Consider the following 15,440-nt stretch of genomic DNA (forward strand, 5'->3'; position numbering starts at 1 on the left):
ATCAGGGCATCTGGTGGCCTGTGGGTTCTGCTCCGCCCCCAGCCCTCACCCCCAGCAGGTGAACTATTAGAACCTGTCCAAACCACCTTACCCCTCATCTCCTCCTCAACTCCTTCACTTGTCCCTCACGGGGATGGGACAGCCATGGCCCAGGGTGACCATGGCACTTAAATCTGCTACCTAGACCATCAGATTGAATATACGTGGCAAAGAGAACCAGGTAAGGTCACAGTACTGTTATTGTTTTGGTCAAGAATAACTGGAGGTAGGTGAGTTTAATTTTTATTTTAAAATCCATTTCAGCACCTTCACACTTTGCTCCCTTGTCCATCCCCTCCGCCAGCCCCGCCCCCCAGGTGGATGCCCTTGTTCTGATCACCACCTCGCATTGCCAAAGCCCTGCTCCTGGCGAGGGAATCGGGTTCCAGCTCTTCCCCACGGCCAAGCCGGCCAGCAGATGGAGCTCTCACCCCGGCAGGCAGGTAAGGGAGCAGAAGAGAGCGCAGGATCGAGCAGACTAAGAGGGCTGGGTGTGCTGAGAACAAAACCTCCCACAGGGCTTCGGCTCAAAGAAAGAGTGCAGGGAGAGCAGAGGGGCTGAACTGAGGGCAGTGACAGTAATTGTGACTGACAGCATTAAGAGTATTCTGGAGGAGATTTGATTTTTTTTAAAAAGTACTGGTCAAAGCAGGGTTAGAGAAAGCCATATACTTCCCTTTTTTCTTTCAACCTTAATAACCTAAGCGAAGAAAAGAGAACACATATTTAGTTAGAGGCATGAATGTGACAAATTTTTTATTTCAAAATCTCAAATTTTGACCAGCATAGCACCACTGACATGGGTGCCCTGACAGAACTTTATGATTTGATCACCAGAAATGATTATGCCAGGCTATTATTAAGGCTAACCAATCAAAATTCAGGTACCCAAAACCAGTTCTAATTCAGGTAGAAACTACGGATCCCAGGAACCCTGAGACTGGTTTTGCAGGGAACCGCTGAGTTATTTTTAAGTTCTATAGCACGTTTGAGGACACTGGCCCAAAAGCTTGCTTCTCACATGTAGAAACCGATGGACTAAGAGGTAGATGAGAGATTCCAGATGCCACCTAGCAGCGGAGAGGCAGGGCCCCAGGCGCTGTGGCAGGGATAGGCCCTAACGCAAAGTCCACTTAAGGCTGAGCTGAGGTGAGGCGCAGCCTCCTGGCACCTCCCCCTCCAGATGGCAGGGGAGGGAAGCTACCCCTGCTCTTCCTGTCGCCACTGGCTCCTCTCCCTGGGCCCAGGCAGGGCCTCTCTTGTGCTCCACCTTGACCCACCTGCCTCCCCAGGTTAATCTCCCCACAAGACACTGGTCCCCACATCAGGTAGAGGGGTAGGTGAAGAGCCCCCTCACATCCAGTCAGAACACGACTCTAACAACGGCCGCACGCACAACCGCATTTCACACGTGATCCCATATCCTCCAGCGGTCTCTTTCCCACGTCTGCTGGAAAGGAGAGGAATCACAGAAGTTTCCTTTTTGGCTTTCCTCCCTATGAATCAGTTCATAGGAGATGCTAAGCCTGACTATGAGCAATGTGAGTTTATCCGCCGACAGATGTGTAACTGCACACACTAGATTAAGGGGAGAAGACACATGCTGATTGTTTTAGGCTACATGTACTTAGCTTGCTAAACAGTTCTAAGAAAGAACCGAAGGACTTCTTTCGATTACACACAATGGTTTGGTGTCTCTGAAAGAGCTGTATAAAAAATGAACTCCTGTTCACGCATGAATTAGGCTGACTTCATGAGCTCTCCAGAGACCTGTCCCCCTGGATGCACTCGAGCCCGGGCTCGGCCTCGCACAGGTGCCGCCCGCAGCCCTGATGGCGCAGGTGCAGCTGGAGAAGCGAGGCGGGGGCCCACGGAGGCCCGGGCAGTGCCCGACTGTCTCCTCCAACAGTCTTGGGCGCTCCTGGGTGACTTCCATGCTCTGGGCGGACCAACTCTCTTATAAAGTCTGGAAAATATTTATCTGGGAACACTGCTACTGCGTTTGGATTTTAAACAATTTGAAATATTCAGTCTTGGGTTGGGGCACCAACGATAAAAGCTCAGGGTCTAGACTTTAAAACTATAGTATATAAAAGTCATAAGCCCACGGTGGAGAGGGGTTAGCATCATTTTTGGTTAGTTTGCAACAAAAACAGTAACGCAGGCCTGGTCAAGATGCCATGAGGGGCAGGAGTGCGGAGAAGCAAAGCGGAGAGCCGGCCTGTCACTGATGAGACGCGTCAGGCTGGACGGGCCCCCAAAGCCTGGATGCAGCAAAGGGTGAAACGCACCATGAAAGATCCCACAAAACAGGACTCCACATCATTAGAACAAAGACAAACACTAGCTCTTCTGACTTCTAAACATGGAACTGTAACATATGTAATACAAGTTGGGTAAAATACTGCTAAAACAGCACGTACAGAAACAACACCTTACTTGCCACTCCCTACGTACATACTCCATTTACAACTGTGTTTTTAAAACCAGGAAAAATTGTGAAAACATCTATCCAGCAGTGATGTTTTCGAAACTTAGTACACCTAACAGTCCGGAGAATGCTCGCTCTGGACCCAGTGTCAGCACCATCAGAGTGCAGTGTCTGTGACTGCAGTTGAGACAAAAATTAAAAATACAGTACTTTCTGAGGCCTAGGACTAGCTCATGATACACTTTAAAGCATCTGTGGCGGACAGGCCTGTCCTCGAGGGCCTTCCTTTCGGACAGGCACAAGCTCGCCGCGGGTTACGCGTAAGTGCGTTCTGCATCACTGTACAGGGATATGATATTCCCTTCAGAGGATATCGGAAATATACTTAAATGCTTCACAGAGTTTTACAAAAATTGCTAAAAAAATTTTTTTTGCACTTCAGTTTTTAATTTTTAAATGGGCCACTTTTAACGCCATCGATTACAAACTACTTTCTGACTGCTTTACTCAACCCTAAGGAAGAACTCGGTTTCAGGGATCGCGTCCCTCCAAACGTGTGCGTCTCACTCAGAAACGCAGCAGCAGCACAAGTGCTACGCATATTAATTCTCCACTTACTAGTCATTGGAATTTGCACGAGCCATGGGGGGGAGGGGCTGAAGCCTCAAGCCCCGTGGCACGAACCACCAACCAGGAGAGCCGCTCGCTCCGGCCCGACTGCTGGCATCGGCACGACTGGACAGGCCGGGGTTAGAGCAAAGTGCTGGGGAGGTTGCTGCTCTGCCAGCGCAGGCACGTGGTCTTTGAGTGTTTGTACAGGTGGCTGGACTGGCTGAACCTCTTGCCGCACTTGAGGCAGGCGTAGGGTTTTTCACCTGTGTGAACTCGAATGTGCTTCTTGCAATCTGTCAAGGTCAGGAAAGTCTTGCAGCAGATTTTGCAGGCGTACTTGCGAGCCCCCTCTACAACCAAGACGTTGTGCTCTGATAAGGCCTTCTTGCACTTGGACAGGACATCAGCAGATGCCCTGGTCAACTGCGGGGGGCCTGGCTGCGAAGGATGGCCATTTTCAAATGAGGATGTGGCCGCATTCATTATTAGCTGGGAGCTGGCAGAGTTTTCTGGGATCTGTGAGCTCCTGACAGAAGTTACAACTGGCATTTTGGGAGCTATGCGTCGGTAGTATGGAAAGTTACTGGCTCCTCCCCTCGGGGAGCCCATCATGACCCTGGAGAAGGAGGAGTGGAGGCCCAAACCGGACCTGGAAAAGTCCATCCCAAACTGTTCTCCCCCTTGGTAGCCTGAAGTCTGCACACACGGCAGGCCCATCACTTCTTGCATAGGCCTGACGAAATGCGAGTCTGCAGGCTCACTGAACGGATTCTCCACATGAGAGCCAGGGGCCGAGGAGGGCCCGCCCGCAGGCCCAGCCTCTGGACTCAACAAATAAGGGGCCTCCCCCTCCAGCCTACAGTCACTAGTAGTGTTTGGGATATTATCATCATTGTTCTGATTTGCACTAAAGTTACTCCCTCTGCTCTTGTTAAGAAAATTTGAAATGCTAAAAGTGGATTTATGTTCTAGGTTATTTGTGACTTCCAAAATATGGATGTCACCTACCCTGTCAGTGCTAGACTGGGGATCTGAAAAACTCCGATCACTACTTTCAGGGCTGAGGTCTATCTTCTCGGCACTGACCACAACCCCTTCCACTTCCACGGATTCGCTGCCTTCTGCTTGTGAGGTCACGTCGCTCACTTCATCCTGAGGCTCAGGAGAGCTCAGAGGCTCAGACTTCACCACCACTCTCATGTGTTCCTTCTCTCCAAGGCCAACCTCGGGATTTTCACACTGAAAACCACTTTTCTCAGCTGCAGCTTCCTGCTCAAAACTAGCCTCCACCTGAGTTGCACGGGAGGCCATGGACAACTGGGCCATGTTGCCGGCAGTATTGTCAGACTGGCTGGGCACCTGGGCGTCTTCTTGAGCACCAAAAGACTGGTCAAACATGATGGCACTGTCTTCCTGGTTGTCGGTCATTCCGTCAGCCTTAGGGTTATCCACGATTTTCAGGGAATCGGGTGAAAAGAACTCCTCCCGAGAATGAACCCCTGACGGCCCGCTCTCCGGCGTGACATCAGCAATGGCGGACTCATCCATGGTGGGCCGGAGGCGCTGTCTGGCCCGCTCCTCTGCTGACTGCTTGCGCTTGTGAAGGCGTCTCATGGGGAAGGCTGTCCGCTGGTCCAGGTTACTGCGCATGGAGGAGCTCATGGGGGCTGGCTGCTCCTCGCCACTCTGGCCGGAACTGAGCGCTGAGCTCACGATGCTTAGCCCCAGCTGCTGGAGCATGAAGGAGCGCTGCATGCGGGCGCTCTGCTCCTGGGCGCGCTCGCTGGGGGGGGACATGGGCAGCGTCCTTGTCGTTAAGTAATGTTTACATGCCTTAACCACAGAGTTCAAATGCAGGTGAGAGGCTGCCAATAAGACGTCCATAACATTGCTCTCCCCCAGCATGAGGGTGGAGGTGTACATCATGTCAATCAGCGCGGCGAAGGCCTCCGCCGTCACCACTTCGCTATCCAGCTGGATCATGTTCATGGTCTGATCTCCCTCTGCCACCGAGAACAGGGCTCGGAAATGCGTGCTGCATGCTGCCAGTACCGAGCGGTGGGCTTTAAAATGTCTGTTCCCCACGACAATGACACAATCACAGAGCTGCCCGTGAAGTCTCTGGTAATTCAGCTGCTGGAAGATCTGTTCAAAGTGTCCAGGGAAATCCATGATCCTACAGAAAAAACAAAGAAAGGAAGTGTCAAGACTTAGAAAAGCTGAAGTCCAAGTCAGAGCACAGAGGGTGTGATGAAAAGAGATGTGGACAGCCAAGCTTGGACCTTTTAAAGCTTCTGATATTTCTGATGATGGGCACACAGACTAAAAACCTGTCAAATAAGGAACAAATGCCAATTCAGCTAACAATCCTGGAAGCATGCACAGACGTGGGATCAGCTACTGGCTGTTTATGGGCTCCCCTTCACTCTTTGCAGGACCCACTTTTAACACTTAGGATGCATGTTAGAAAAGACCAACGTGTAAGTGGAGGAATAGCTATCCCATAGAAGTGAATTAGAATTCTGCATTCCCTAAGGACAGTGAATGAGCTCCATGAAATTCCAGTCTTCTGGCAACCTTAAGAGTGAGAGGGGCAGATCAGTATCAGCGGGTAAGATTTCCAGTTACAGATGATGGTAGACTGTACACATGCATTTACCCCCATTAAAAGGAGACTATAGCTTTTGGATTTGCTGTTGTTTAAAAGGTATAATCCCACAAGGGAAAGAAGAATGGGAGAGAAGTATCAGTAGCATTTTGGAAGCTGGTGAGCAGGTAAATGAATGAGTCCCAACAGACTCAGCTAGAGCTAAATCCTAACCTGGCAGTGGATAAAACCATCTGACTTACGTAGAAGCCCCCTATCTACCCAAAGGCTCAGGAACTGGCTGCAGAAGTGCCAGGGGAAGTAGACTGAAGGTGAGGCCAAGACAGGAGGACTGGATGGAATCTGTTTAATAAAAAAATCATCTACTGGAAGCTCTAGAAGAGCTCTTATATGCTTGCCCCCCCCCCCCGACTGTGCTAGGGAAGCGAAGAAGAAGGGTTTTTTTTCTGTCTTACTTATATAGTGACAGGCTAGTTGATTTATCCGCCTAACCGATTATACATAGTGTGGGTTGAGATCATTCACAAACAGGAAGTCAGGGTGTATTAGAAAAGGCGAAAGATAGCCAGAGAGCCAGTGATACTGTATGATACACTAGGCAACAAAGTGATCTGGTCAATATAAGGACAACCCACGCCTAATTTATATTTCATGTTCTTTATAAAAACTAGTCACTTGAAATAAGGCAATGTGTAAAGCAGATTGTATTTTCCAAGACGGCTGGCCACATGAAGATTGCCCATCCTGCGTGCTTTCTAATAACGTGACACTGACACTCCTTATCCAGAGGTGGGGTCTGTGTTCATTCCCCTTGAAGCCAGGCTATGACGATGGCAGCAATTACACTGTTTTTCTTCCACTCCCGCTGACTTGGGAGTTGGGTCATAAAAGGCAACAGAGCTTTTGCCAGCTCTTTCTGGCTTGCTCTTGGAACCCAGCCACCATGCTCCACGAGGAAGCCTAGCTGAAGTGTAGCTGACAGCACTCACTCCCAGACACGAGTATGCCTTCAAGGTGACTTCAGCCCCAGTCATGGTCTGACTTCAACCCCATGACAGACCCTAAGAGAGAATCATCTAGCTGAGCCCAGTCAACCCCTAGAACTGTTAGAGGTAGTAGTAAAATGATTTTGGTTTCAAGCCATTAAATTTGCAAGTGATTTGTCACATAGCAACAAAAAACTGGAACAATGTAAAACTTAACATTTCCTCACAAATCAACATTTAAATACTATCTCCAAGAGACGCTTTTTTTTTTTTTTTTTTGGTCTGCCTACTAGGTCTTTAGGGGAAATCACTTTTCCCCATTCTTAGTGCTTGTGGTGCAGATTAGACTGCCCTAAACCTCTGAGTTCCAGGAGGGGACAAATAATCCAGGGAGATCTGGCCCCAAGACTCCAGTGACTGTTTCAGAGATGGGTATACACCCAAGTGGTACCAGTTAGAGTCTGCCCTGGGATTCTCTTCACCCAGCTTGCAAGCTATAAGGTAGATGTAAGTCTAGCACTGATGGAGGCCATTTTTGTCTGTCTGAGGAGGAGGCCAATACAAAAGAAAGCAATACCCCAAAAACAATGTCCTGATGACAGCAAGACCCTGGGATCCAGCCATGACTACAGGTGGCATCACCCTAGGACTTCCTATTTCATGAGCCAATGAATTCCCCTTTTATCTTAACCTGGTTTATGTGAGATCTGTCACAAAGTCAAACATAAGGTTTAAAACATAATTTCAAGAAAACCTAAATAACATGGCTGTCTTAAAACCTTTGTGGATCTAGAAGGCGTATTTTTTAAGAATTCAGTTAGTTTGGGAGATATAATTTGTTACTCTCAGCTCTGATGGAAAAGAATCATGAATCAAGATCATTTTTATTCAAAACTCCCAAGCAACCGTAGCAAACTGGGAAGTCCAATGTAAAAGCGATAAAAAGAGCTCATGCTGGAAAGATAAGTGTTTTACCAAAAGCTGATGTTTAAAGCCTCAAGCCAAGGAAAAAAGTTTCAGGTCTCTTTAAAAGATTTCAAAATGTGACAGTATGAATCTAACTAGTTGGAGGAGATACAGCAAGTAATCTAGCATATCTACCAATCTGTAACTGTCTGACTCATGGCGACTGTGCACTACCATGTTTGTTACCTGGAGGAACACATTTTTAGTAATTTCCAAACTAAATATAATTAAGAAAATACACTTATCCCACTGCTCATTATATTAACATGAATAATCAAGAGCTGTTTTCTCAAGAGATTTACTTTCCTAATAATTCTTTACTTAGACTAATAAAAAAGTTCATTTGTGTTCTAGGAGAACAAACCAATTAATAGCACATTTTAAACTATTTGACTTATATATTGGCCTACCCACATGCTTTTCAATAATATACTGACTTCAGAAGGAAAAGCACACCGGTACTCAAATACCATCTCACACCATATCAAGTGATTAGCTCCGTGTGTGCCAGCAGGACCTGCAGCGTGGCCACCTGCAGGAAGTGTCTCAACAGTCTAAGGAATTCTTAACATTCAATAGCCCTAAGCAAGGTAAGACCCTAGCAGAAAACAATAACTAAAAAGAACTTTTCCTCCACTTTTAGAGATGGTACAGACAAAAATAAATGTAAAGCGAACAAAATGAGGCAAGGTCCCAGACAAGCAGTCTAGGACTTCTGACAGGGCTCCAAGTCCTGGAGTCCTTGAATGTTCACCCATGGCTCGGATTTGACTAAGTGGACGTAGGGAACGGCCAGGAGTAGGTTGGCACACAGGTGCCCAGCGGCAACCCCGGAACTCGATCCGTCAGCGTTGACTAATTTTATAATCTCTCTCTCTCTGCTCTGTCAGGGCTGGCTCAGAAACTGGACAAATCAGGTCTAGTAAAAAGGGACTCTATCCATGGCTAAAAAGTGAGCATGACCAGGGAACTCAAGCTAGAGCCCGATGCCTTACCATCTCCCCCTATCCTCCAACTCTCCCTGCTCTGCCACCTTGTTTTCCAGTTCAAAATACCTGGGGATTAGCTGACCTAGAACTTCATGATTCCGTTTGAATAAGAAAAGGTATTAGTGCCCTACTTATATTCCTAATGCAAACTGAAAATGCTATTTCTACTAAAACAGCTTTTTTGAGGGCAGGGACTGCATTTTCTCTCTCCCTCCCAAAGTGCCTGATAATAGAGCTCAGTAAATTATTTGCTGAATGAGCGCTGAGGGTATACAGATGAAATACAACACCGTTATTACCCAACAGTCATTTTCCTGAGAGTCCCAACTATCTCTAAAATCAGCCAAAACCCAGAAAGTCTCAGAATATCCAAAATAAAGATCAAAGCCTATGTATGAAAGATTTCCTCATAGGAAAGTCCCTCAAGCACTCACAGTCTTTTGTTTTAAACAAACAAAATTCAAGTCTTTCTAGTTTCCTGATTGAAGATGAGCTACGGCAACTCTAGAATGAGGGCAAGAGGCGGCTGTGCATTGACAGCTGCAAAACAAATAAAACAGCTGACCCACTAAGGGAGAAAAGAGGCCCAGCAACTTGGGAGCCACGTACTGGAGGAGCTGTACAACCCCAGAGATGGCAACAGCCCACGAAGGCGCTTGTGTATTTGGTATACCAATTCATTTATCCAACGTTCGGAAGTGCTTGGTTGGTTCGAGGTTAAGTGCTGTGGAACAGAGACTGATATGGTATAGTCCTAGCTGTCACAGGGGCTTAGGAGAAACACGACATATACAAATAACTGTATTACCAAGTGGAGAGCGCTAAGTGCCGCCTAAGAGATGAAGTGGGCTTGGTGGCTCAGAGAAGGCAAAGGTTATTTCCAGCTTCTTGGTGGCCCGGACAACAGAGCTAGTACAAGTTTGCATTTGGATTAAGTGAGATGTAAAATACATTCCATGCAGAGGTAAAAGTGGGGAGAGGTTTGCAGTGGGGGAGGTAGTGTTCTACTCTGGCTGGAGAGCAGGTAAGGCTAGAAAGGCAGGTACTGGATAGCGAATGCTCGTCACGGGTATTAACGATCACCACGCAGCGTCAGAGAAGTTAACAAAGAGGCATATCATTTCCAACTCAAGACTATCATCACTTGTCAGGGAACTTTTGTAAAAAATATTTGAATTCTATTTCTGACAGCTTGAGGACAGTATCAGTCAGGGTTCCTGGTCGCAGCAACAGAAACTGTTTCTAGCTAACCTAAGCATAAAAGTAAGCTGCTGGGGGGCGCCTGGATGGCACAGCGGTTAAGCGTCTGACTTCGGCTCAGGGCGTGATCCCGGAGTCCTGGGATTGAGCCCCACATCGGGCTCCTCCGCTATGAGTCTGCTTCTTCCTCTCCCACTCCCCCTGCTTGTGTTCCCTCTCTCGCTGGCTGTCTCTATCTCTGTCGAATAAATAAATAAAATCTTAAAAAAAAAAAAAAGTAAGCTGCTGGAAGAACTGATGGGAGTTCTGGACACCGGAGCTTGAACTGGGCAGCAGGAACAGTCTGTCCTGAGTGCTGTCTCTGTGTGTGCTGGACACAGCCATTCTACAAGAATGCTGACGCTACAGGGGACTGAATCTCCCCTTCCCTTCATTATTGTTAGTTTCAATTCTTGAATACATGTCTTTTTTAGTATTATATGAGATGAAATGGAAGGCACGTAAACTTGAAGTAACTGTGCTGCATGCTAAAGGCAATGTTGTCGCAAGGACAAATCCTTGTGCGATTTTGAGTTGTAAGCTGAGCTAATTGCCTTTTTCATGGAATACCACTATAACTTGGAAGAACAGTGACAAACTGGTTATTCAGACTTGAGTACTTGCCTGACATTGTCTTGAAGATGAATGAAATGAGCCTGTCACTTCAAGGAAATTAACTTACAGTATTTGTTGCCTATGATAAAATTTAAGCTTTCAGGTAAAAATTGGAATTTTGTAAAATTTGTATATGTCACTGTGAGTTACACAGCTTCCCAGTGCTCAAACCCGATGAGATCATTGCTGATACTAATGGAATGTGATTTTTTTAATATTATAAATGTGTCAACATTTGGAAGATCTGCATAACCCATTGAATCAGTATGTTCCAAATGTGATGTTGGAAAATAAGTTATGGATAAAAAAATTCAAAGTGCAAGATACAAACTAATGTACTTCAATGTAACAGAATAGGAAAAGTTTGTTGACATGGTTTCAGATTACACATTGCAACTAACCAACCACTTAAAATACCATCTGCTGAGCTCTGTTACAGTATCAGAAATGAATATCCAAAGTTATTTGAAAAAGCTACTAAAATACTCTTCCCTTTTCCAAGTACATATTTGAGTGACTCTGGATTTTTCTTGGTATACTTTTATCAAGATTGTATCTCAACAAATTGAATAAAAAGCAGGTATGAGAATCCGCCTATCTTCTATTAAACTAAACATTAAAGAAATTTTCAAAGAAATGTAAATCAATACCACTCTGAGCATCCTGGTGCCCAGATCTTGGTTTCAAATACCATTTTCTAACAAAAGGAACCTAGTGCTCTTTGGAGAAATGGCTGATTCTAGAACTGGGGCTGAAAATATACAAGATAAGCCTGCAGTATCTTACAGTGTCAGGAAGTAAGGAAATGCTGCACACAAACAAACATGAAAATGGGAGTATGTGAAAGGGACATGGGACCCAACAGGAAAAAGAGCGCCCAAAGGCCAACACTGGAACAATCTGAGCAAAAAGATATATAAAATAGTATTGGATTATACCCCAAATATATAAAATAAATATCCATAGATCTATACTGATATAGATTGCTTGCATAAATAAATGGGAGAGAAGAGTCAAATCTCCTGTGCAGAAAAATTCCAAGTAAATTATGTAGCTACTCTAGCCTCAAAGAGATGGAGCGTAACTCGCCGCTCCTTGACGTGAGCTGTGCATAGTGACTTCCTTCCAGCGTACAGCACAATATGCCCATTATATTACAACAAATCAGTACTCCAAAACAATTCCGAATCTGTTGGAGCTGTCAGAAAAATAAATCAAAGCTTTTAGCAAATATATGTATAACTAATCAAATGAAAGGCACCCCCCAAAATTGGACCTTGAGATGAAAAGCCACTATTCAGTGATGAAAATGATGAAAACAACTCTAAGAGCAGCAGTTCACTCAGAAACAGCTGGTCTTTTAGCATATGAGAAGTTCACTTCATACTCAGACAAAAGGTGCAGTGTAGTGTTACATTCCAGCCCACCTGCTACACTAACAAAATTTGGCTCCTACTATTCAATGTCCATATTTGAGAAATGCTAAGTACAGTAAAAGAGAAATATATGCTTAAAACTGACATAGGAGAAAAGTATTTGTTCACAACAAATTTACATTTAAAAAATACAAGTTGAAAGCTAACACAGACTCAATATCTTAAATTTTTCTTTTCCCTTTCCAAGGAGAAATTGAGGCTGATTCAAGATTCTGTGTCAGCACTACAGCAAGCTTTGTCTCACCGAACATAAGATATTTTTAAGTCTTACCCCCACCGAAGAATTCCAATTCAATATAATTCATGTTAAGTACTTTATTATTTTTTTATATTTTTAATTTTATTATTATTTTTTAGGGGAGGGAAAGGCAGAGGGAGAGGGAGAGAGAGAATCTTAAGCAGGCTCCCTGCCCAGCACAGAGCCCCACTCAGGGCTCAATCTCACAACCCTGAGATCACGACTTGAGCCAAAATCAAGAGTTGGACAATTAACTGAGCCACCCAGGTGCCCCAATGCTAAGTACTTTAATATTAAAACATTTGCATGCATTTTGTATCGAAGTAATTTTTTAAAATGACTTCAACTTCTTGTGACAGTCTTTCAACAAAGTCTCTTTCGAGAGCAGTGACCTCTAAATGTAGGAAAACACCCTACTCTAAGATGCTTTTCTTCCAAATCTTATCACATTCAAAATTTTGCTAGAGGTACCGCAATTGACCAGAATACAGCTTGCCAGCATCCCCAGCTAACTACGTTTTAAACACAATTTTTAGAACAAAAAAGGCAAATCAAAAACAAGTTGACTTCAGAACTCTTAAAAAAGTCCTGGTTCACTTATTCAGCAGAACACAAGGGCCCCGAACAGGTCCCCAACCAGTTTGTCTTACCTGGCAGGTCACCACGCTGGCTGTGGTAGCCAGGCCAATCTTCCCAAGTTTGCTAGAATTTCCAGCAGGGGTTAAAGCAATAGCAGCAGGCCTTCCCTTGCTTTAAGGACTGTTCTCTAGAACTTTCTTCTCTCCGCACCTGGTCTCTTCCCCCCACCTCTGCTCTTTCAGCTTGCTGCCAACCACCCTCATCTTGGAAATCACAAGACTTTAGCAAATGAAAAGTTCTCCAGAAGACAAGACAGCCAGCACACCTTTTTAAGGATCTAAGGCACAAGTGTCCGTACAAAGATAGCAAATCATCAATGACTAAGGCACAGCATTCTCTTCAACGTCTAAAGATCCCAGTATCTTCTATGTACTACCACCAAAAGTATATGAATGTACTTTGGGAAAAGTTTTGTTTCAAATCTTGAAGGTGAAGGGTTCCTTCTACTCATTCAAATTAACCAGAACCGGAGCATATTACTTAGTAATCAAGACTTAACTAAGTCTTTTCCGTAAAAATTTTCCTCCGAATGAACATTTGGGATTTGTCTCCTATAAAGAACTTAGCTTCTTACTGTACCTCCACCAGGAGAGAATGCAGACTGACTTTATAACAACCTCTTTCTTTTCTTTTCTTTCTTTTGGTAAGAGAAAAAACTGACCTTCCACCCCCCCCCCTTAATTCACTGCCTGATGTTAACATTTACGTACAAATCTGTCCTCCAAACAAGGGGAAGAGGGGGCACGGCTGTTCTTACCACTGCAACCCCCACAGCTCCTAGCACGAAGCCTGGAGAAAGTGGACATTCAATAAATGCCCAGAAACAGTTTAGTCCTCAGATCACAAGCTGGGGCATTCCAAAAGACTGGCTCCACCCCTCCAGGGTCAACCGCCGGTCCCCGATTCCAGACCGCCTCGGCCTTGCTCAGGTGAAAGGAAACCACGACGCTCACAGACCCACGAAGAGGGCAACGAAGCCACCAGACCCCATCCCGTAGGACGGCAGATCCTCTGTTAACTCGCCAGCCTGTAGGTCCTGGGCCTTTCCCACCCCATCCCAGCAACCTACGGCGCCTGCCCGCGGATCCGTGGGGGCAAGAGCCCCCGCCCCACCCGGCAGACAGCCTGGCGTCGGGATCTGGGGGACGCCTGCGCAGAAGAACCCGCCTCCCGCCCGCCTGGCCCCTCGGCTCCGAAGGGTAACAATACCCCTTCAGAAAGAGTGGCAGGGTAGGCGGGGGTCACCGGTACGCGTCTGCGCGCGCCCCGACGCCGAGGCGCGAGCCGGCTCGCGCCGCCCGCCTAGCTCTCCCGGAGCTCAACGGTCTCCACGTGAGCGCGCCCGCGCGCTCCACCACCGCTGGTGCTGACAGGGTCGCCTCACCTGAGCCGGGCTCCGCCCCCCTGCTCGCTGGAGGAGGCGGTGACCCTTCTCCGATCCGGCCTGACAGTGTCGGAGGAGGCGGGAACGTCCAGGCCGGCGTCTTCGCGATGGGATTTCCTCCCCCTTCCGCCCACCCCGCCTCTCGTCCCCCAGCTTCTTCAGCCCGTTCGCCGCCGCACTCTGAGAACACCGCGGCGGCGGCCGACAGTAAACGGAAGTGACGCCCGCTAGAGAGCCTACTCCGCTCCATTTCTCCTCCCTCCGCACGAGCTGCAACCAATGAGAAGGGGAGAGGGCGGGGCCGGGGCAGAAGGACAGCCAGCCGGCGCGCGGAGTCCGGAGGAATTTACTCGGCCCCCCGGAACGCCGACCAATCGACGGCCCCGGGAGCTCGCTGTGTTTACTACCGACCGAATCCGTGAGCGCTGTGACCAATCACCGTTTGCCTTACAACACGTAAAACTGTTATCAAACGCCTTTTAAGGCGGGATTTATCACTAAGCGGCTCTGGGTTTGGACTGTAGAAAAGACAGTGTGTGCTGCAGCCAATCAAGAACCGTTATGGTTGAGGTAAGCGGCTTTTACGCCTGATTGTGCCAATCGCAGTCGCGGCTGCCTGAGGTCTGTGCGACCCGGGAGGCCTGTCCGCAGAGGAGTGTGTCCCACCATTGGCTGGGCCTAAAAGATTTCCCCACCCTCGAGGCGTCCGGCCCTTCCGTGACCGCCCGCCCCCTCTCTGAAGCCAGTGCCCTTTGCGGAGCCCACGCCAGTGCCGGAGGTGGAGCTACTCCCATCTCGTAGACTTTGGGGAAAACAAAATAACATTCCGAGACGTTGTGTAGTTGAATTAGGCCAAACTCCAGGCTAAAATCGCTGGACCAAAAATACCGTCCGTCTGACAGCAGTTGGGTGCGATGCCGCCCCACGTCCAGTCCCGGGGGCGGCGTCTCCCAGCGCGGGTGCCGGAGGAGTGCGGCGGGGGTCCGGGCCCTGGCCCGCCTTTCGCGCCACATTCCGCCTGCCGGCTCCAGAGCCGACGTGGAAGGCTCGCGCACTCACGTGGGACGCTGTCAGAAAAGAGCAAGCTCGGGGCGGCTCCCGAGCTCCGAGGTGCAAGCTCGGATGCAGAGCCCGAGCAGCCTCCCGGGGGCGCCGGGCCCTGGGCGGGGAGGAAGCCCTCCTACCTCCGGTGAAGAGGAGAGAAGCAAGCCCCCGAGGGGCCTTCCGGCGGGAACTGTCCGGGAGCTGTGCGTGGCTC

General features: G+C 47.6%; 1 protein-coding gene across 1 annotated transcript; it reads right to left on the reverse strand.

The window, feature by feature from the left end:
• Nucleotides 1-270: 270 nt before the first annotated feature.
• Nucleotides 271-14,402, reverse strand: ZBTB5 (zinc finger and BTB domain containing 5). Its single transcript, XM_040631612.1, has 2 exons — nt 14,183-14,402; nt 271-5,258 (listed from the first exon to the last, which is right to left on the reverse strand). Exon 2 carries the CDS (start codon nt 5,252-5,254, stop codon nt 3,221-3,223), a length of 2,034 nt encoding a protein of 677 aa, XP_040487546.1. The 5' UTR covers nt 5,255-5,258; nt 14,183-14,402; the 3' UTR covers nt 271-3,220.
• Between the last annotated feature and the right edge of the window lie 1,038 nt (nt 14,403-15,440).

This window comes from Ursus maritimus, unplaced genomic scaffold, assembly GCF_017311325.1.
Source record: "Ursus maritimus isolate PB19 unplaced genomic scaffold, ASM1731132v1 scaffold_17, whole genome shotgun sequence".
Lineage (NCBI taxonomy): Eukaryota > Metazoa > Chordata > Mammalia > Carnivora > Ursidae > Ursus > Ursus maritimus.

What these genes read in the sequence shown, in the direction of transcription:
- ZBTB5 (XM_040631612.1), bottom strand. Translation starts at nt 5,254, where the DNA reads ATGGATTTCCCTGGACACTTTGAACAGATCTTCCAGCAGCTGAATTAC.